At 32.6% G+C, this 23390-nt stretch overlaps 4 protein-coding genes across 5 annotated transcripts; 2 read left to right on the top strand and 2 right to left on the bottom strand.

The window, feature by feature from the left end:
* Nucleotides 1-1131: 1131 nt before the first annotated feature.
* LOC114418446 (riboflavin biosynthesis protein PYRD, chloroplastic-like) lies at nt 1132-4607 on the bottom strand. Of its 2 annotated transcripts, XR_003668038.1 has the most exons (4): nt 4153-4607; nt 3284-3582; nt 1852-3119; nt 1132-1518 (listed from the first exon to the last, which is right to left on the bottom strand). XR_003668038.1 is itself a non-coding variant. In XM_028383786.1 (3 exons), exons 1-3 carry the CDS (start codon nt 4510-4512, stop codon nt 2504-2506), a joined length of 1275 nt encoding a protein of 424 aa, XP_028239587.1. In that variant the 5' UTR covers nt 4513-4607; the 3' UTR covers nt 1132-2503. The 2 variants fall into 2 exon arrangements, 1 of the variants encoding a protein (XP_028239587.1); XM_028383786.1 differs by having other exon boundaries at nt 1132-3119.
* A 1904-nt stretch (nt 4608-6511) lies between these two features.
* On the bottom strand, nt 6512-6895 carry LOC114418734 (putative ripening-related protein 1). The gene has a single exon (XM_028384217.1). The coding sequence runs from the start codon at nt 6883-6885 to the stop codon at nt 6517-6519; it is 369 nt and encodes a 122-aa protein (XP_028240018.1). The 5' UTR covers nt 6886-6895; the 3' UTR covers nt 6512-6516.
* A 5114-nt stretch (nt 6896-12009) lies between these two features.
* Nucleotides 12010-15515, top strand: LOC114420041 (F-box/kelch-repeat protein SKIP4-like). Its single transcript, XM_028385884.1, has 3 exons — nt 12010-12220; nt 13581-14090; nt 14585-15515. The coding sequence occupies exons 2-3, from the start codon at nt 13600-13602 to the stop codon at nt 15180-15182; spliced, it is 1089 nt and encodes a 362-aa protein (XP_028241685.1). The 5' UTR covers nt 12010-12220; nt 13581-13599; the 3' UTR covers nt 15183-15515.
* A 998-nt stretch (nt 15516-16513) lies between these two features.
* LOC114418444 (F-box/kelch-repeat protein SKIP4-like) lies at nt 16514-19916 on the top strand. Its single transcript, XM_028383784.1, has 3 exons — nt 16514-16666; nt 17911-18420; nt 19148-19916. Exons 2-3 carry the CDS (start codon nt 17930-17932, stop codon nt 19740-19742), a joined length of 1086 nt encoding a protein of 361 aa, XP_028239585.1. The 5' UTR covers nt 16514-16666; nt 17911-17929; the 3' UTR covers nt 19743-19916.
* The last annotated feature ends 3474 nt before the right edge of the window (nt 19917-23390 follow it).

The following is a 23390-nucleotide window of genomic DNA, read 5'->3' as shown; positions in this document are numbered from 1 at the left end:
GTCCAATGTCTCCATCAATGCAGGGGAAGCATGCCACAATCAATCTGGTTCTCACCTGAGCTTAATCAAGGATTTTTAATTCAACTTGCAAATAAACAATGACATTATTTTGAGATGCCAAAGCTACATTTCTCAAGCCACAGATTCATAATTTATAATTATGCAACTGTAGCATAAAAATAGAACACAAGTGTTTCTGGTAATTAAAAATGTAAGACATCCCATTCCAAATTCATGTCATACTACAAATCTCGGCAAGATTTTTATTATTAATCAGCAGCAAAAAACGAAGCAAGCTGTACCGAAAATAATTATAAATTGTTTAAAAAGTATCCTAATGATAAAATTGAAAAGCAAAATTAGAGCAAAATATAGACAGTTGTCAATCTTCTAGAGTCATAAACTTACTAAATCTCCCACAGTTCTAATCTATTAGCCTCTCTACAAAGAACAAACAGACGTTCAATTTCTATTTTTGAACTCTTGAGGATTCTAATCCACAAATAGACATCATTAATTCCATCCATTTCAAAGGTGCCAAATGCCAATTTTGAAAAGGTATCCATTGTATTAGTTAAACTATGAGGACTTAATTGGACAAGTTATATCCCATAACTCTGCTTTTTAATTGAAACAGAGGTATGTATTCTTGTAATTGCAAAAAAGATTTTTTTTTCACATTTTAGGATGTATAACTTTCCTTCCTAATTATAAGAACATTTCAACTAATTTACATCCCTTCAAAAAATAATTTAGTTCATCACATTAAATTTATCAATTATTTATATTATCATTACAAAATTATCTTTTTATCTTTTATCCACTTAATTATTTCTCATTTAGAGAAAGAGAATAATTAAGTAAACATACGTAGGTAAAAAAATAATTAATACATCTAGAAATTAGAAAATGATTTTATTAAAAAATAAACATTTTTTAAAATAATTTTATAATTAGACACAGAAGGAATATATACCTTAATAAGAAAGAGATTGCCAAGAAAGAGAAAGCATCATGAGCAGTAGGAATTGAACACTATTTTGGGGTCCTAAATCCAATGATTTGCACCCAACAAAAAGGAAATATTGCTTGGCACTAGTCAACACTAAGTACACAGCTGTGAACAACAAGTTTTAACTATTCACAATTTTAACCTTTTATAAATTAAAAAAAAATGCTAAGTTTGGATTCATGCTCAATCAATCAAATCATAGAACTAAATGAACATCCTAGCCGACCCAACAAAAAGGGGGAAGGGGTGTTACAGATACTCATTCAATCTTGTTTCTTGAAGAAATCTTCAAACACATGCAACTTTTTGAGAGGGGTGGATCTATTGGTATCCAGGATGAATTGTTATGATCAATGTTTTGGGGGAAAGTCATCAGGCAGAACAGAATCAGCAAGAATTTGTCTCTGTACAATGTTTTCATTTTTGCTTGGGAGTTGCATTCCGCTTGGATTCCAGTGTTGTGCTGTCTTTAAGTGCTGCTTGGGCTTCATTCTCCATCCCAAGTCCTGTGAGGGCAACAGATAGAAGATAAGATGCTATGTGCCATACCGGGGAACGACTTGTGCCTGCATCGCATCGTTCAGCACTTCCTGAGGCATGTCACTAATAAGATAACATAGACTGTTGGGGAAACCATTTTTCCAGCATCAATGAATGGCATATAAAACTTACTATGATTTATTTACATAGATGGTTCACTGTCACTAGTCTACATCTATACCATGTGCTTGAGTAATGCAAGGTACATAAATAATTTGTGAAATGCAAGGTCATGAACAGGAGAATTGAGAGTTAAGAGCAAGGTTAAAGAATAAACCAATTGGGGCAGGTGAATTTACCAAAAACTGCCGAGCATCAGGCCAGTTAAGAGCAAGGTTGAAGAAGAAACCAATTAAGGCAGGTGAATTTACCAAAAACTGCCGAGCCGAGCATCAGGCCAAGCATTGTTGCAGAATTTATAATTTTTCAGTGCTGCAACATACAAATGTTACTCCATTCACCCCAAAAAATAAAAATGACCATTTTCTATACCCTCATTATAATAATTCATCAAGGTTTATTTGAATTGCATAATGTGTTGTTTTACTCTGAAATAGAGAAACAGTGCACAAGCAAGCTCAAATCAAGTATTCTTTTTTCTTTTGTTAAACTACCACATGAACTATCCACACATTCAATGAAACTGCTAACATACACAGTTTACATTCCACATGAAACATGCAGCCTAATTTCAAGGTAACATCTGACTGGCAAATCTCTGCTAAACTTCAAGACAAGGTATTTGCATATAAGCAAAACCTTAAAGCTAAGAAAAATGTGAGCCCAGAAAAAATGGGAATAAAAATCGTTATTGACAATAACCTCAAGTTTCCACCAGCAAAATACAAGAACTGCTTTCTAATTTAGCCTACAGGAAATAATCCATTGGCAAAAATCATGACACTGAAACAATGATAAAAGGGAGTTTGTGGGCAATCATAATCCCGTTTACTAAAGTTTAAAATATCCCTCAATCACAACACTCTTATCTGAGGCCTTGGACTTCAAATTTACCACTTCTGCTCCTTGCTCTAAGCTCTTCAATGTGTGTAGAGGATCTGGCTCAGTATGTCCGTTCCAAACTGGCAAAATTTCTGTGACAAATTTGTTAATATAATTCTTCTTGATACCCTCCTTGACAAGATCTTCAAACTCACCAAAACTCCCCCTAATATCTAACAGAACACTGCATAATCCTTGACGATTACAATAATCCAAGATCACATCCAGATTTATTTGATCCAGAGCTACAGTTTCAATTCCTTGTTGAGCCACTTCAGGAGCTGTTACTGTTTTATTGTCTGTAAAAATTATCACTTTGTGAGTAACGCCATTGATGGCTAGTGGAATTTGATTTGAAGAACTAGGATCTTTATGTAATATAATCCGAATTGGTTGGTTGGCTCCAGGTTCTTGAGATGCAGGCACTGACAAATTTTCACTGAATAAGGAAGAAGAGATTACCACTGCATCATATTCTTGTAATAACCTTGAGTAGTATCCACCACAGTCTGTAACTCCATCCCCAAGTAAGTCCATAAAGTTTCCATTGACAGAAAGAGAATATCTACAATACAGGAACAAGCTGAGCTGTGAAATGCATGTTTATCTAAGAATTTAAACATATGCTAATCTACGAAACTCCAAAAATACACCCAAAGAACACCCATACACGAACCGTTAATGAAAAGCAAGTGGGAGTGTTGAAGGACAAAAGGAGAGTTGAATTACCGCAAAGTAAGGAAAGGCTTTCCGGTCAACATGCGATGAATATAGGGCTCATTGAGGCTCTTGCAGAGCTCTTCCTCTACACCCACAACAACTTCAATTCCAGCATCTCTCAATCTTTCCACCCCTTTGAAGGCAACTATGGGATTTGGATCCACCATCCCAACAACAACTTTTTTCACTTTGGCTTTAATTAGAGCTTCAGTGCAAGGTGGAGTCCTGCCAAAATGATTACAAGGCTCCAAGCTGACATAAGCCGTCGCACTTTGCGCCAAGTCACCAGCATCTCTCAGAGCAAACACCTGACAATCCCATCTCCCAACTGGACATATTCAGCAACAAAAACAGATTCTCTACCTAAATTCTAAGAAAGAGTAACATCTCACAATCAAAAACATGTTCCTCGGAAGTTTTTAAATTACAGTCGCGGTCACAGTTTCATCACATTCCTTGATATTGCAGGAAATTGTGGATAGATGTGACCAATGCGGCTACAATTGCGGTCACAAACACACCAAAAACCTTGATGTTGCGGCCTAAATCGCAATTGGGGACAGTCTTTTAAAACCTTGCCCAAAACATCTCCAATTTCTTATCTCAGAAAAATCACCATTTGAATTCAAATTAGGCTTATCACCAGTGTTTCAAAATCCAATTCAATGAAACCAACAGGAAAAAAGACCACAAAAGAATACATTATAATGTGTATACAATGAACATACAACAATTTTTTATTTTACTTTTTTTTTACATAACAATAGAATAATATATATATATATATATATATATATATATATATATAGAGAGAGAGAGAGAGAGAGAGAGAGAGAGAGAGAGAGAGAGAGAGAGAGAGAGAGAGAAAAGATAGGTACCTCGGCATGAGGTTGGCCTGCTTTAGGGTGGAAGCCTTGACCAACAACTTTGCCATCCTTTACAATAACACAGCCCACCAATGGATTGGGGCTGGTGAACCCAACAGCCTTTCTTGCAAGCTCAACACATCTTCTGATGTAAAACCCATCATCGTCATCATTTTCTCCATTGGAACCAGCACACTGCACCCTTAAACCATCACACCTACTCCTACAAATTGGTTTGTGAATCCCACAACTCAATTTGATTGCAACCTTGGAGGGGCTCAGAAAAGATGCAAAATTTGGAGGAGTGGCACTGATTGAGAATCTGGGCACTTGAAGAGTGCAATCTGGGAGTGACGGACACTGTGCTTGCATAGTGTTGTCGCTCACGGCAGGTCTGCGTTTTGTTGCACGTGAAATCTTCTTGTGGAATGAGCTACTCTGTTAAGTCTCCGTGAATAAACGACATGGAGCTTTCAAATTGATGGAGGAAACATTTAAAAATGGATAGATAGACAACAATTTTCGTTTTGAAATTGTATAACTCTAATAAATTTGTTTCTCAAAAATAAAATTTTAATTTTAATTTTTTAAAGTAAAAAAAAAGTGACATATATATATATATATATATATATATATATATATATATATATATAAAATACAATGCAAATGAATGAAAATTTCTCAAAGAAGATTGTGCTAATATATAATTTAATCTTTATTTTTATTTATTTATTGCATGTATCACATTACAATAATTATTTTAAAAAATAAACATAAATAAAAACAAACATAATAAAAATATAATATTAATTAATAAACATAATTTCTAATATAATAATACCTTACACAAATGAAACTCAAACAAAAATATAATACTATTAAGTTAATCTAAAAAAACATTGTACGGGTGTTAAAATCTAAGTTTGTTTTGGAGATATTAAAATCCTGGTATAAATCTTGATATAAGTCTATATTTAGAGGAAAATCATGATATTAAAATTGTGTTATGGTAAATTGATTGAATCTTTCCATCTTTTTTATCATAGTAAATTGCTCATGATAATAAGTTGCATTTCCTACGATAAAAATTGCTTTGATATTTGAACTTAAATAATTGAAAATTCTAAATATAAATTAAAAGTTAAAATTTCATATTATTTATGTTTAATATATAAAATTTATAAATCAGTGTCTGAAATGAAATGCACAATAAATAATCAATAAACTTCTAGAACGTCAACACTTCAAGAAGTTTCGAATTATAATTCGTGTTTGATACCCCTATTTTGCCTAAAATTTCAAAACATTATAAAAATTTGTCTTTGAATGATTTCAATAATGTATTATAACAACGGGTTGCATAATCTTCCCACTACACTAAGCGCCTTTCACATTTTCTCGATCCTTCCCGTGCAGGTGCAGATGAATGAAATATTTTTTGTTAAGTGATGAATTATAATAACGAAAAAGAGGAAAATAATACACATTAAATAACATATATCTCCAAAATGAGGTATAGTTTTTTTAATCTTTTTTTAAAAACATAATAATAACATAATCAATAAGTACCATAAACTTGATCACTAAATATATAAGCATTTCTGGAGTTCCATATATGAACCAGCAAATGGTTGCAAATCTTTGAGAATGCACATCAGTAAGGTTACAAATAAGCCACAGTATTAAATCTTGAGAGAGAAAAAATTCTGATGAGTATATTCTAGCAACAGAAACCAAATCCTTCTAGCTTTGATGCAGTCCCTGATAGCATGAAGATAAGTTTCTTCACCAGATATATCCACATAAATGACAAGAAAAATCCAAAGAAAAATGACAGGCTAAACCGAAGACAACTATTGATTGTTCCTAGAACTATGAACTTACAAAGTTAAATTTAACTTTCTTTGAAGTAATTAATATATCACATTTTGTAATTAAGCAACTTAATTGATCCCAATATTTTTTTAGAATACTAAAAATTTGGTTTCACCTATATTTTGGGACTGAATTGATTGTTTATTTTTTCTTTCCCATGTTTTGCAATTAAGAAACTAAATTGATCCCAATTTTCTTAGAATACAAAAAATTTGGTTTCACCAATATATTTCCGGACTAAAATGTTTGTTTAATTTTTTTCTACCCTAATCAACTTGAACAGTTATCCTCCGAGTTCCTTTTTGATTAATTGGCAACCCAACACTTCCAAATTTGATATCTAATATAGTTAAAAAATGTAAAACAATACCATGCAAAGATATATATCAGTACATTACAATACAATAACAATTTTTACATGACACTGTAGACAAATAAACCAACATAACACATAGCACAGAAAGATAGAAGGTATGCATGTACTAGTATAATAGCATTACATTATGCATCAGACCATGTAATTTCTAATCCACCCCACTGATTGTGAGGCACACCTAAGGCTCCCCACACAGCCTTGGAGGCATCAACAATGTTGTTGGAACAAGGGGGTTGATAATCATGATCTTCATCACATCCTATGGTAGAGTCACACTCATCAACCACCATGGCCACCACCCTTTTTCCATTTGCACTGATGGTGATGTTGTGAAGGCATCTACTCCTATTTTTGAACCATCCAGTGGAAAGTGCGATTACCGGTGTGTCATCAGAATGGTACTGGTTGTCACATTCTGAAGGGCCACCTCCATCTCCACCCTTTTCAAAACTATTCAGAGTGAGTTGGTGTGGCTTGAAACTGTTGGAGAACATTTGTATGTTGTGTACATCTTTCCTTGTACACAACAATCTGAATCATTCTCTTTGTTGCATTCTCCAGGAGGAGGCTTCTGTCCTGATTCTACCACTAGGACGACACTATTGGGCTTCAGAACACAAACAATTTGTTCAAATTAGAATGAGCAACAGAACAAAGGATGCTATTGATGCAGAAACCTTCATTTTGTATATGTTTTCTCTTTTCTATGTTGTTTTGCTGTGTGCTTGGAGAAAAGGGTGGCATTTAGATGGAGATTTATAGGTGTAATGTTCTCTCCCTATCTTATTTTTTAATTGTTTTTACTATATTTATTTTAGAAAGAGGAGTTTCGTTACTGAATGATTCTGCTAGAAAAGGACCACTATAGTACAAGCTTCCATGCATGCCTCAATACTATATTGGATTTTGGTAACAAAAATACATATTAAAAGTATATTTATTTGCATTATTGGTGATTGTATGTGCCGTCTAAAGTAAATATCCTTGCTTTCTTTGAACAATTTATTTGATCCATGTTTGACATGAAAATCCCACTTATCGAGTTCTAAGCTTCCAGCAAGTTGTGATATTTCAAAGCTGAAGCTAAAGGCCTCTATTTTGTTGTCACTTGGCTTTCCATAGTCGTTGAACCATATATGATATGGCATCTATATGATTATTTAATATTAAAATTGATTATGTGCTAGTGAACCTTAGGTGATCGAGTTGGTGGGCTGCTGGTTTAATTAAGAATTTAAGGTGAATCATTAGTACTAAATTAATTCTGCAATAATATTAATAATACTGTACGTATTTTTTTTTTTTTACAGAAATATTGTACTTATTAGACGAGTATGCTTTTCCTTGATTTTCTAAGTTCATAAATGACTACTAAATTGTTAATTTATACTAACTATATATTATTAATTTAACCTTTTATTCGAATTATAAATTCTCACTCTTTAAATCCCTATTTAGTTTTATTTTTTAAAAAAAATAAAACAAAAAATCCAGCATATAATACTTATCAAAGACCAAGTTCAGAAAATACTATAAAGATGTATAATTTTATTTTCTGGGGAAAGGTTATCAAGCTTGATTAATTAAGAATGTTATTGATAAAGGCTTGAACAGTATTATTCATAGGTATATAAAGTATATTCATAATTAAAACTATTAATTTTTTTTCCAGGCAATCTTATTGGATTTTCAGGAATGTAGTTAATTAGATTGCAGGAAAACGACACCAACACCGTGCATGTGCTCTATCGTGGAACCTTGAGATCAGACCCAATCTCCGACCCGTTGTATGAATTGGATTTCCACCTTTCAATCTTACATTTTCTATAAAAGAAAAGTGAAAATAGAAGACAAAAATACAAATTATTTTCTATCAAATAATTCCTAAATATTTATTTTGTATATATACATTATATTATAATTAAAATTCATAATAAAAAAATATTTTGAACGTATAACTTATATTTTAGATTCCTATTAAATGATTTATATTGTAATATAAGATTATTTTTAACTAATGATAATTGCTTTTAAACATTTATTAAAATTAAATTTATAATAGATATGTTTAAACAATTCAGAGGTTGCAAAAAAAAAATCTCCTAAAAAACTCTTGTTAAAGAAAAATTCCTAAATTTCTCTTATTAAAAAATAACTCGTAAAACGTTTTTATAATATTGCATCAGAATACTCAAAGTAGGCTTGAATATGTGGACAATTTTTTCATAACCGTAGTTAAATAAATAGAAGGATCCAATTGAAAAACAATTATAAGTTAAATTAAAAGTAATTACTTATATCAGTTGTTTTGAAATCATTTTTTATAATTTAAATTGAAAGCAATTCCTTTTTTCAAAATCAAATTTAAACTTACATAAAATAAGGAATTATAATTTAAAATTTGTACGCATATCAATGAATAACATTTTTAATTTACGATCATTGGTTGGCCAAAAAGTGAAATTAATTTAAATTATATATCACTTACAAATCTTTAGACCTAATCGACTTTCTACTCTTTTATCTTCAGCACTGATTCATCATCAGGTATTAGCATTTGATTGCCAATAATCAACTCTTTTATCATAACCGATGTAGAAAGTGCCTACTACAGCCATGTAAATACCTTTTCAAACCACCCATTTCGGAGGTATATACTTTGCTGAAGCCACCCATGTTCGTGAGTCCCAAGAACCCTGCACTTGATCATGGGAGCGTGTTTGACGATTGAGAGAAAAGCAAAGGATAGAATAAGCAAATTACCGAACGATGTTCTGTGTCACATCCTTTTGTTCCTTAATATATCAAGTAAGCAATGTGGACCATGGTTCCATTGCTCGACATTGAGTTCTTGAATCCAACCATGAAATTCTTCGAGGGCATCAATATATTATTGGATCCATGCAGAAGAAAAGATCACAAGATTCAGTTTCAAATGCAACAACGATCTTTGTTGCTCATGCTAGGTGGATGTGGATAAATGGGTCTCAGTCGTAGCCAGAAAAGTTGAACATGTGAACCGTACAAGCATGCTTTTCTGCGTCAACTTGTTCACCTGCACCACAATTGTCACCTTGAAGCTCAAGGGCCTCTCGGATCTCCTTATTCCCTGTGATTGTGATGTTCGTCTCCTTAATCTCAAGAGTTTTCACGTGCAACTGTGTGGAGATGCATTCCTGCTTCTCCTATGGTAGGAACGTATCGATCTCTGGCCCTTGAACTGCTTCACCTGAAGCAGAAATGAAGTGATCGTGAGTTGAAGATTGTGCGTAACTCTCTTGTTAAGTCTTCCTATGCAAATGGCCCTATGGCCTTGTTATACAGAGTGGTTGTGATTATGATTTTATCTCAGACTTCATGGAGAATCATTGGCCAAATATTGTGAAAGCGAAGGTTTATATGACAGTGTATAATACGATTTTTAAGTTAACCATTTTGTTTCAGACATTCTCCATGGACTGTGTGGTGTTGAATTTCTGTCATTGGGTGATTTTAGGGAAGAGATGGACCCTTCTATTCTTAATCTTCCAGTATTTGATAATTTAGTTGAGCTACAGCTTTTTCTTGAACACGCTGATTCCTTATTTATGGAACTTCTTCTTGCAAAGTGTCCTAAGCTTGAAGTTCTTGAAATTAATATCTTGGATGATCAGAATGGTGGTGTTAATCAGAGATGTTGATATCGTATTAGTGGTGGAGTAAGGAAGCACGACCTATCAATTGTTCCTTTTACACCTAAAGCAAACCAAGTTGGAATTTGGGAAATGCCTTAGTACTCCAGCTAGGATGTTGGTGAAGAATTGGTCAAGAGACCAGGTTGTTAATTAAGGGATATTATTTATGTTTTCTGTTTAAGAGCACTAATTTTAGGAGTTTTGGTTTTATTTTCTGTTTTGTGTCAGATCTACAAAGAACAATAATCTAATGAAATTGGCAAGTTAATTGTTAAAACATTGTCCATCTATTTTTTGCCTTTCAATATATTGTTTTCATATTATTTTTCTGCTTATTCTTTCCTTGTTACAATTATCACGTATTCTTGGAATTTTTAGTTCTTATTGCTTTTGTTTCCACTCAGTTTACTTCTGATTTCCATAGTTCTATTGTTAGGCTCAAGTGTAGGTAGGTAGTGGGTTTTCAGCTTTTACTCCACAAATTCCATTGTGTTTTTTATATTTGATTTGGATTGGATTTCACATGTAATTAGAATTTATCTACAAAATCTGCTCAGAAAAGCATTTAGTCCCTATTCTCTGGAATAAACTCCTTGTTACTTCAAGTAACAGCAATCCGTGTTCATACAACATAGTAACAGGTACATTGAGCATGGGTGAGCACCAGGAGACATTTATCTGAGTGTTAACATCTCTTTTCTTTACTCTTCTCAAACTGGAGAACATTGATGAGCGTATTATGAGGAATTTTCAATTAATAGAATTTTGGAAAGTCACTGTGGGGTATCGTTAATTTACCAATCTTTAATTTGTTAAGACTCTGTTCTGGTTGCTTTAAGCTTGTTTTATGCTCCAGAACATGTGGATAGCTCTTTTAAAATGTTAGATGCCTAAGCTAAAGCTGTGGAAATCTTAAGCTTAAGGGACAAATAGTATTATTCATAAATGCATTCCTATGTATGTATCTGCTATCCACATACATTTATGACTGAACTTCAAGTGCAATTTAATCTAGTTCTGCTGAAAAGAAAATAGCAAATATGAGTAAAAACAAAAAGAAAAAAGAAGGGGATGGATTCAAAGTGCTCCTTGTAGACATGAGGGGTTTGGACGCAAACAAAAAAAAAGTGGGCTGTGCTATGAGACACATGGTGAGAGGATTCTCCCCTGAACCAAACATACAGGCTATGAGACATGCAGCGAGAGGATTCTCCACTTAACCAAACACATTATAAGACACACGTGAGTGGATTTCTCAGCGAACCAAACACATTAGTAGACAGTCTTGTAGGTTACTTGTCAAAGAATCAACTTGTTTTTTAAATATCTTTATAAATGTTCTTAAAATCCTACAGTTTCATGTGTTATGTGTCAAATGTTCAACTAGTTTTGTAAATATTTTTATGAATGCTCTTAAAGTCTTGCGGTTTCGTGTGTTACGTGTCAAATGTTCAATTAGTTTTGTAAATATTTTTAATGAATGTTCTTAAAGTTGTGCAGTTTTATGTGTTACGTGTCAAAGGTTTAACTAATTTTATAAATATTTTTATGAATGTTCTTAAAGTCCTGCGGTTTCGTGTTAAAAGTTCAACTAGTTTTGTAAATATTTTTGTGAATATTCTTAAAGTCATGCGGTTTCGTGTGTTACGTGTCAAAGATTCAACTAGTTTTGTAAATATTTTTGTGAATGTTCTTAAAGTCCTGATGTTACGTCCAAAGGTTCAATTATTTTTGTAAATATTTTTATTAATGTTCTTAAAGTCCTACGGTTTCGTATGTTACGTGTCAAAGATTCAACTAGTTTTGTAAATGTTTTTATGAATGTTCTTAAAATCTCGCGGTTTCGTGTGTTACGTGTCAAATGTTCAATTAATTTTGTGAATATCTTTATGAAGGCTCTTAAAGTCCTTGAGATTTTGTGTGTGAATCAAAGGTTCAACTTGTTTTCTGAATATTTTTATAAATATTCTTAAAATCCTGCACTTTTTTCTGCCTTATACTGCAGCACTATCCTTTCCTCCTGCATTTTTATTATTAAACAAAAACATTAGGAAATTGGGGAAGATACTAAAAATATCTCCAGGACTGAGTTGGAGTTGGGGTTGTTTTTCTTGTTTTGTGCACTTCTCAGATGAATCCCTAGTTTTGTTACAAGGTGACTTTCTCTTTTCCATGACCCCTAACACAAAAATAAATAAATAAATTGAATTTTCCCTTTCACTCATTTGATCTTGGATTTAGGTCTCCCAGATTATTCAGCATTTATTTGCAAGATCAAAACTTTGGCAAACAATATGAAAATTGTGTTCCCCTTTGCTTTTAGATCTGGAATTGCAGTGATTGCTACGGTTACAATGTGTTTTCTATTTATGTGAAATTGTGGGAGCCTGGGGAGTATGTGTAAAGAATTTGGGAACCTTGCTTATGTTATACTTATGTGATTTGATGCAACTTGTGAATATATCTGTCTTACCCCTTAAATAGGATGAAAATATTATGCTTGAAGTTAAAAGAGTATTATTGTCTTTGGTATAACTTTTGTTTCTCCTCATGAAGCTCTTCAATTTGCTTCAGGGATCCGTATCCGATACCCACACCCTTGGATACTTTACCAATAATATCCAAACCCATAATAAAATTTATGAAAATCCAAATATAGGAACATGGAAACATTGTCCATTGATAAACCAAAAATAGAAAGTGTCCTCTTTATGGGTGATTTCAAGAAAGGAATAAGATTGATAGTACTATTTGTAAATAATAAAAAGTAATCTATGATAATAATGATTCAGATTTTTTTATTTATTTTTAATAATGTCCAAGAAAGTTCTTAATTTTTTTTACATGTCGAATCCTATATATTTTTAGAATAATTGGATCGTCGTATATCGGACACATATCATATATTTGTGCACATTTGCACACTCTAGTTGTGTTGTATGTTTTGCAATTAATGCCTGCAAAATGGAATGGGCATATTTTTGTAAATTGTGCTTTGTAAAGAAAGTGACCACATTTCACATCATGCTTAAGTCACACCTGTTCATGTTCTGTAGGGGGGTTATACTGAAAAAAATAAGGACATATATGCAGGTTGAAAGGGAAGGAGATTGTTTTTCAATAGCTAGAAACTTTATACATTTTTGTAGGCAGATATTTCATTCTTCAACATGTTCTAAACGCTTGTCAGCTTGCACATGATTTCAGTCTGCAGTCTGTTTAGTGAGGCTTTTAAGCCAATTGAAGTGAATATAAAAGTTCAAATCACATGATTTGTGCACTGTCTTAATGTGAATGCTAAGCCTTAAAATTTTTACAGAGCTGATCACACAAAACTTGATCTTGTTTGTGTCTTGACATACAGCCTTTGAGATTTGGGACTACCATGACATTACTTTCAGTTTGGGATCATAATGGCTAGATTATTTTGTACAATGTATACACAAACGAGTTGAAATAGCATTGAAATTTTGATCTGATAAGAGTTTTACCAACATTTTCCTTTTCTTTTTCAGGTCCTTTGTACTGTATACAATGGAGCATGTAGATAAAGGAAAAGAATCATCAAATAGTGACAATGAAGTAGAAGCCACAAATTCTCCAATTATTTGTGGCCTTCCAGATGATATTTCTCTTATGTGCCTGGCAAGAATTCCTAGAAAATATCATTCTGTCCTGAAGTGTGTCTCAAAGAGATGGAGGGACTTAATTTGCAGTGAAGAGTGGATCTGTTATCGCCGAAAGCACAAACTCGATGAAACCTGGATTTATGCTTTGTGCAAGGACAAATCAAAGGAGATTTTCTGTTATGTTTTGGATCCAACTGACCCCATAAGATATTGGAAGCTCGTTGGTGGTCTTCCACCTCACATCTCAAAAAGAGAAGGCATGGGTTTTGAAGTGTTGGGAAATAAGCTATTCTTATTGGGTGGTTGTAGAGAGTTTCTAGGTTCTACAAACGAGGTTTATTCATATGATGCCTCCTCAAACTGTTGGGCTCAAGCTACTTCCTTGTCAACAGCTAGGTAAGTATCCTTATTTCTATTTTTTTGGGAAGCCAAGTCAGTAAGTGTAGGAGGAGATTAGAGAGATAGAATAAATCTGCTGGGATTTTCATCATAGATTTAGGTAGTGTTATTGCAGTTACATGAACCCTTGAGAATCTACGATACCAGCAAACTAGAAACAAAGCAACAAACTTAGTATTATTCTAGGAAATAAAAAGTTTTATATGTAATGACATCCAAATAATTCCTTGTCATGACTAGTGACTTCTATCTGTCTTGTGTTCTTTTATGAATGAAAATGGGAACCGGGATAAAGGAGGAAGGAAACTGATGCATGTATCAAGAACTAATTCGGCATCATGCTTTCATAATATGGTCAAAGAAAAATCTGCTAATTTTAGCTGTCTATATTTTTCTATTAAAAATAAAAACTGCATGTTGTCCTATTCGGTCTTAATTTTAGCCCTTACTGCACTGTAGAGATCACTATTTTCTTCTACAAAAAATTTCAGGTACAACTTTGCTTGTGAAGTTTTGGATGAAAAACTATATGTTATCGGGGGAAGTGGTTCAAATTCAAGTGATCATTCTTGGGAGACTTTTGACCCTTTGACAAATTGTTGGACATCTCAGACAGATCCTAAAATTGTTTCTGAAATTAAACATTCAGTGGTTCTTGATGGGAATATATACGTTCGATGTGCCAGATTTTGTGCAAATCCTCGTGTATTTTCTGTTGTCTATAAACCATCTAGTGGCACATGGCAGTATGCAGATGATGACATGGTTTCAGGATGGACAGGTCCTGTAGTTGTTGTTGATGGTACCCTTTATGTCTTGGATCATAGTTTGGGAAGAACTAGGTTAATGATATCACTTAAAGAAGGACGCGAGTGGATACCCGTTGGAAGGCTATTACCTTTGCATACTAGACCACCCTTTCAACTTGTTGCAGTTGGTAAAAGCATTTTTGTTGTTGGGAGAGTGCTTAGCACTGTGGTTGTTGATGTTGGTGATTTGGGGAATGAGGATCAGGTGATTGTGGGTTCTGCTGTACCCGGATTATTATTTGATGTCAATGTATTAAGTGTTAAATGCTTGTCAATCTGAAGCATTATGTTAAGAGACATGTATCAATGTTGCATGATACTTTTTTCTTTTCATATTACAATGATAGTACTGAAGTTTGAACGTGTGACTTATATGTAAATTACTCTAATCCGGCATTTGCATTGTCAATCCTAGTGGTATGTTGCATAATTGGGACTGTGTTTGTACTTATTTGCGTGGGTTACTCTGTTTGACTACTTTGTATTTCTTGGGTCAGTCCACTTTGGGATAAAGTGATATTTTTAGTCACAACTTCATTCCCAAGTCAAGGATCGATCTCCATTGCCAACAACTTTGGATTGCCAAAAATATGAATCTTAATAATCTCATAAATTGTGTTACAACAGTTTCCTGCAGTATCTCCTTGCCCTGCTCTATTACTCCCAAAATTTATGTTCTTCGTAATTGCTCACTTGGCTTTGCAATCTTGAAAGAATCTTTTACAATGCTCTAAGTAACAATAACAACTTTCCGTTTAGAATAAAAAAGTAAATGACAAATACTTTAAGTTGATTTTTCATTTATAAAAAAAAAATCAATCATATAGTATTAAGCATTTTCACATAAAATAATCGTGATGAGAGTGTTTCTCACTGAAACAAACATGATAAGACGCATAATCAGAGACTTCTCTATCGAACAAAACATGCTATAAGACATGCAAAGTGAGGTTTCTCCACAAAATGAAACATGCCATGAGACAAGTTGGGAGAGGATTCTCCACTAAATCAAACATGCTATGAGACACCTGGTGAGAGCATTTCTCTACTGAACCAAATGCATGATAAGACACGTGGTGAAAGGATTTCTCACTAAACCAAACATGCAATTAGACAGTTGATTTTATTATGTTATGTGTCAAAGGTTCATTTTGTTAAGTGTCAAAATCTTGTTGTTTTTGTATGTTACGAATCAAAGGTTTAACTAGTTTTGTAAATATTTTTATAAATATTCTTAAAGTCTTATTGTTTTTGTATGTTACGTGTCAAAGGTTCAACTTGTTTTATAAATATTTTTATAAATATTCTTAAAGTCTTACGGTTTTGTGTTACATGTCAAAGATTTAACTTATTTTGTAAATATATTTATAAATATTCTTAAAGTTCTACACTTTTTTTCACTAAACCAAATATGCTATTAGACAGGCATAGACAAGATTCTCTACTAAACCAAACACTATATAAGACATATGGTGAAAGGATTTCTCAACCAAACCAAACACACTAACTATTAGATGGTTTTCTATGTTACATGTCAAAAGTTTCTAACTTTTATAGCATCCTTGTAAATGTTATTAAAGTACTACAGTTTTTCTGCCTTATACTGCGGCACTATCCTCTCCTCCTACAATTTTTATTATTAAAAAAGGAAAAAAAACATTAGGAAATTGGGAAAGATACTAAAACTTTCCCTGGAACTGAGTTGGAGTATAATTTTTTCTTGTTTTGCGCACTTCTCAGATGAATCCCTAGTTTCCTTACAAGGTGACTTTCTCTTTTCTATTACCCCTAACACAAAAATAAATAAATAAATTGAATCTTCCCTTTCACTCATTTGATCTTCAATTTAGGTCTCCCAGATTATACAGTGCAAGATGAAAACTTTTGCAATCAATGAGAAAATTGTGTTTCCCTTTGCTTTTAGATCTGGAATTGCAGTGATTGCTTTCAGTTACGATGTGCTTTCTATTTATGTGAAATTGTGGGAGGTGTGTGTAAAGAAGTTGGGAACCTTGCTTATGCTATACTTATGTGATTTGATGCAACTTGTGCTTTGATCTCCTTTTCCCCTTAAGTAGGATGAAAATATTTTGCTTGAAATTAAAAGAGATGTTTGATATAACTTGATAAAAGAAGCTTGTTTCTCCTCATGAAGCACTTCAATTTGCTTCACAGATCCTTATCCAATATCAATACTCTTGGATACTTTACCAATACTATCCAAACCTATAATAAAATTTATGAATATCCAAAAATAGAAATATGGAAAATTGCCAAAATTAAAAATTGTCCTCTTTGTGGATGATTTCAAGAAAGGAATAAGATTGATGATACTATTCCTATTTATAAATAATAGAAAGTAATTTATGATGTAACGTTTCATACTTTCTAATTTTTAGTTTTAATTTTTTTTGTTATATATTGAATCATATATATTTTTAGAATAATTGTACCGTCGTATAGGATACATATCATATATTGGTGCATATTTGCACTCTCTGGTTGTGTTGTATGTTTTGAAAATCAATGCCCGCAAAATGGAATGCTGAAGTCACACTTTTTCATGTTCTGTAGGGGGGTATACTGAAAAAATTAAGGACATATGTAGGTTAAAGGAGAAGGAGAGATTTTTTTAATAGCTAGAAACTTTAAACATTTTTGGAGGCTGATATTTCCTTCTTCAGCATGTTAATAAACGTTGGTGATCTTGCACATGATTTCAGTCTGCAGGCTGTTTAGTGAGGCTTGTAAACTGATTGAAATGAATTCAAAAAAGGTCAATTCACATGATTTGTACACTATTAATGTACAGAGCTGGTCACACAAAACTTGATCTTATTTGTCTTGAAACACAACTGGTAAGGTTTGGGTCTGCCACGGAATTTCTTTCAGCTTGGGATCATAATGGCTAGATGTTAGTCATACAATGTGCACACAAATGAGTTGAAAGAGCAAGTGAAATTTTGATCCGATATGAGTTTTACAAACATTTTCACTTTCTTTTTCAGGTCCTCTGTACCATTTACAATGGAACATGCAGATAAAGGAAAAGAATCATCAAATAGTGTAAATGAAGTAGAAGTCACTAATTCTCCAATTATTTGTGGCCTTCCAGATGATATTTCTCTTATGTGCCTGGCAAGAATTCCAAGAAAATATCATTCTGTCCTGAAGTGCGTCTCAAAGAGCTGGAGGAACTTGATTTGCAGTGAAGAATGGTTCTGTTATCGCCGAAAGCACAAACTTGATGAAACCTGGATTTATGCTTTGTGCAGGGACAAATCAAATGAGATTTTCTGTTATGTATTGGATCCAACCTTGTCAAGAAGATACTGGAAGCTCATTGATAACCTTCCACCTCAAATCTCGAAAAGAAAAGGCATAGGTTTTGAAGCTTTGGGAAATAAGCTATTCTTATTGGGTGGTTGTAGCGAGTTTCTAGATTCTACTGATGAGGTTTATTCATATGATGCTTCCTCAAACTGTTGGGCTCAAGCTACTTCCTTGTCAACTGCTAGGTAAGTATCCTTATTTCTATTCTTTTGGGAAGCCAAGTCATTAAGTGTGGGATGAAATTAGAGAAACTGAATTGGTAATATCAATCTGCTAGGATTTTCATTGGTAGAGTTGTTACAATTACTTGAACTTTTGAGAATTAACAAACAAAGCCACAAACTTAGTATTATACTTGGAAAGAAAATGTTTTATATGTATATGACATCCAAATAATTCCTTGTCATGACTAGTGACTTCTATTTGTCTTTTTTTTTTTGTGAAATATCGTTTAGTCCCCAAACATCAACTTTTTGATCAATTTAATCATGAACTTTACAAAAGGAATGGTTATCGTCCATCTTCACAGTGAAAACCATCTGTGAGGAGGGACGAAAACCACTGTTTTTCTAAAGTTCAAGAATCAAATTGATCAAAGTTAAAGAACAAGGATTATTACCAATTTTTACTAGAAGTACAGAGACTAAAAACTTATTTGACTCTCCTTTTTTAATGAATAAGAATGGGAAGTAGGAATAAGGAGGAAGGAAACTGATGGCTGTATCAAGAACTAATTTGGGATCATGCTTTCATAATATGGTCAAAGAAAGATCTACTACATATTTTGGTTGTCAATTATAGCTGTCTATATTTTGCTATTAAAAGTTCAAATACCATGTTGTCCTCGTCAGTCCTAATTTTAACCCCTACTGCAATTCAGAGATCACTGTTTTCTTCTACTAAAATTTTCAGGTACAACTTTGGTTGTGAAGTTTTGGATAAAAAACTATATGCTATCGGGGGAGGAGGTTCAAAGTCAAGTTATCATTCTTGGGAGACTTTTGACCCTTTGACAAATTGTTGGACATCTCAGACAGATCCTAAAATTGTTAATGAAATTAAAGATTCAGTGGTTCTTGACGGGAAGATATACGTCCGATGTAGCAGATATCCTGTAACTCCTCATGTATTTGCTGTTGTATATGAACCATCAAGTGGCACATGGGAGTATGCAGATGATGACATGGTTTCAGGATGGACTGGTCCTGCAGTTGCTGTTGATGGTACCCTTTATGTCTTGGATCAGAGTGCAGGAACTAAGTTAATGATGTGGCATAAAGAGAGACGCGAGTGGATACTCGTTGGAAAGCTATCACCATTGCCTATTAGACAACCCTGCCAGCTTGTTGCAGTTGGTAAAAGCATTTTCGTTGTTGGGAGAGTGCTTAGCACTGTGGTTGTTGATGTTGATAATTTGGGGAATGAGGATCAGGTGATTGTGGGTTCTGCTATACCTGGATTATTATTTGATGTCAATGTAACAAGTGTTAAATGCTTGTCAAACTGAAGCATTAATTAGTTTGTGGGTAGTGTTATGCTATGAAACATGCATCAATGTTACATGAAACTTTTTTCTTTTCTTGGTACAATCATAGTACTGAAGTTTGAACCATTGGCTTATATGTAAATTACTCAAATCCGGCACAGTTTGCATTGTCAATCCTAGTAGTATTTTACATAATTTGGGCTGTGTGTATTTGTACTTATTTGTGTGGGTTGCTCTGTTTGACTCCTATTTCTTGTTACATAGTTATTCTAAATATTATTTAAAGTATAATCAAGGGGTACGTGTTACTTCTATTTGACACTCAATTTCCTTTTCTCTGGGTAGGTCCACTTTGAGAATAAAATCAGAGATAAAACTTTGGTTATTGATTAAGGGACACATGTAGACTTTTGATTAGTAATCCACTTGTGTCAATGACTTTTGATTAGTAATCCACTTGTGTCAATGACTTTTTATTATCCAAAATATGACTGTTAATAACATTTTCTAGTAAATTGTGTGACAATAGTTTGTTGTACTATCTCGTTGTTCTGCTCTATTGCTCCCAAAATCTATGTTCTTCGTAATTGTTCACTTGGCTTTGCAATGTTGAAGGAATCTTTTGTGATGCTCTAAATAACTATAATAAGTTTACACTTAGAATAAAAAAGTAAATTGTAAATACTTTAAGTTGAATTTTTTATTTTTTAAGAAAAAAATCAAAATGTTGTTATTGATCCGCTGTGAATTTTTTAGTAGTTTTCAACTGGTTTTTATTAGTTTTTCGATTCTTTGACCAATTTTTCTCCAAAGCGGTTCCATGATTGATTGTCTGGTCTGATTGACTAGTCCAGTCTTATTCTCAAAACACTAGAGAACCACAATTAAGCAGGAAACAAATTTAGCAGGGTGTTAATAGGTATACAAGAAAGACCATATTTTCGTATATAAAATAGAAAACTAACAAAGAACAATTAGGCTCTCTCATTGAAATGGAAAAGCATTACAATTGCTGGTAACAAGCCTAGACAGAAATGCTAAAAAAATATTAATCTTGAAACCTACCTTAACTAAGATAAAGAGGACACATACATGACTTGAAATGCAAGAAGTCTTTTGATTCAAAAGAAGAACACCACTTGTAAATCTGCCAACAGTGAGAAGAATGGTCATGTTGAAATACAAGAAAGAACAACTAAGAAAGAACGGTCAAACCCTTGACGTGGTATACCAAAACAAATCAAGAAAGCAAGGAGTAAAGTCTACTATACCATAGATCAGAAACGTAAAAACACGAGAACAAGAATTAAGCAAAAAGCAAAATTAACCAGGTGTTGATAGATATCAAGGACATTCCTTATTTTCTTAGGTGGGTAATAGATTTGTGGAATTTGTTTTGCAAAATATTATCTCTTGAAGTAGTAACAAAAAAAATAAAAATTACATATACCTATCCTTCTTAGGGGTGTAAGCGGGTCGGTTTAGGTTCAATTTGATCAAATCCATGATCCAATCCAATTAAACTTGAACGAATTGATTTCAGTCAATTTTTCAAGAAAAAAAATGAAACCCAACACAAGCCAACCCGTTTGTAAACGGTTTGGGTTGGATTGGGTCAATAGGTTAAAACATTAAATTTGTATGTTCTTCTTTAAAATGTAATGTTTTTATAAGCTAAAATTGTTATTAAATGAATTAGATACAATTGTTTCTTGATAAAAAAAATTATCAAAAAGAAAATTTGGTGATGCTAACACACCCTTCTCCACTAACTCTTATCTATCTATCCATGAGAATAAGAAATTAAGCATATCATATTCGAGACAAAGAATTTCAATAACCATAGTGAGGATGAATTCTAAATACTTTTTTTTACCCAAACCAATGAGACCTACTCTTTGTTAATAGATTCAAAATATTTTTAGAAGTCTATCTAAAGTGACTTTAATCAATAAAACCTTTGTCAGTTTGATCCTCATTAAGGATGTATTGATGCTTACTCAATTCAAGTCGATAAGTCTATGTAATCAATAGTCAATAGTATTTGATTTTTAAAAATTTAAAAACTATATTATATATTAATAATAATAATAATAATTTAATGCAAATTAACGGGTCAACGGGTTAAGATATTAAAACTCGTGACCCAACACAAAACTCAACGAGTTTGATTGGTTTGGTTCGGGTCCGACTTAAATACAAAAATTATCCAACCCAAACTGTTTGGATGGGATTGGGCCAATTCAGTTCGCAGGTGAACCACACTCATTTACACCCCTAATCCTTCTTACCTAATTTCAAAATTGATTATCATTTTTTTTATTTCTCAACTTAGTATTAGATATAAATATACCTAACACCTATGGAATCTTAGTAATAAAGGACAATAAAAGAAAAGTTTAAGAAAATTACATATGTTTTTCCTCCTTTTGAAAAACATATACATGTCTCCCTCGAGATTTAAGGAAATTATATATGTCTTTCTTGATATTTAAGAAAATTACACATGTCTTTATTTTGTTTTTAAAATCTACACAAATCCCCTAAATATCATCTGAGCATTTGATACTAATAAGTCACATCAGTTGACAACTTTGATTAAAAAAAGTTTAAAAAAATGATGTAAAAAAGTTGAAAAACCTAACACTTCGTACAACAACATACATGTAAGTTCGAATGTATCCGAACCTAGCTTGGGACAAAAAGTAACAAATTTAAATTTTGCAAGTATAAAAAATGAATAATTTTTTTGCAATGATGGATTTTGAACATTTTCATATTTATGAGGACGAAAAATATATATATATTTTTTAATCAAAATTATCAACGCACATAATTTTTTACTATCAATATTTAGATAACATTTAGAGGATTTGTGTAGGTTTTAAAAACAGAAAAAAAAAATATGTGTAATTTTTTTAAATCTCATGAAGAAAGACATGTGTAATTTACTCCAAAAAAAACCTCACAAGATCAATATAGTAAAGTGAGTATATGTTTTAATTAAGGGTTTCTCACCAAACCAAACACGCTATAAGACATGCAATGAGAGGGTTCTCTATCGAACCAAACATGCAATGAGAGAGTTTTCCACAAAACCAAACACGCTATAAAAGATTTCCACTAAATCAAACACACTATATCACATCACATGTAATAAAAGGATTCTCCACCAAAACAAATGCTCGATGAGACAAGTTTCATATATCATATCTTGCAAGTTCAACTTGTTTCATAGATATTTTTATAAGTGTTTTTTAAGTCCAACACTTTTCCTACCTTATACTGTGGGGCTATCCTCTTCTCTACACTTTTATCATAAAAAACAAAGAAAAAAAAGAATAATTCACCATTTTAGTCCCGGAGCGTAAAACGTTGTTATATTAGCTCTTGAGTGTGATAAAATTTTTAAAAAAAGTTCATATACATAACTATCTATTATCACTTTAGTTTGTTGAATATGTTAACATTATCTCTTAAATCACCGGACTTATTAATTTTGGTCCACAGCAAGTAGAAATTATATTTTTAAAGACTTTTATATTTTATTACTTTTAGACTAGATAGTCTAGAGTGAAAACACCTTACACTTTCAAACAACAAAATCTAAATGTCTTTTCTTTTATAAAAAATAGGGTAAATAATTATTTTTGTTTTTGAATATATAAA

The sequence above is a fragment of the Glycine soja genome, chromosome 7 (assembly GCF_004193775.1).
Source record: "Glycine soja cultivar W05 chromosome 7, ASM419377v2, whole genome shotgun sequence".
Lineage (NCBI taxonomy): Eukaryota > Viridiplantae > Streptophyta > Magnoliopsida > Fabales > Fabaceae > Glycine > Glycine soja.
This window is presented reverse-complemented; position numbering and strand designations above follow the sequence as displayed.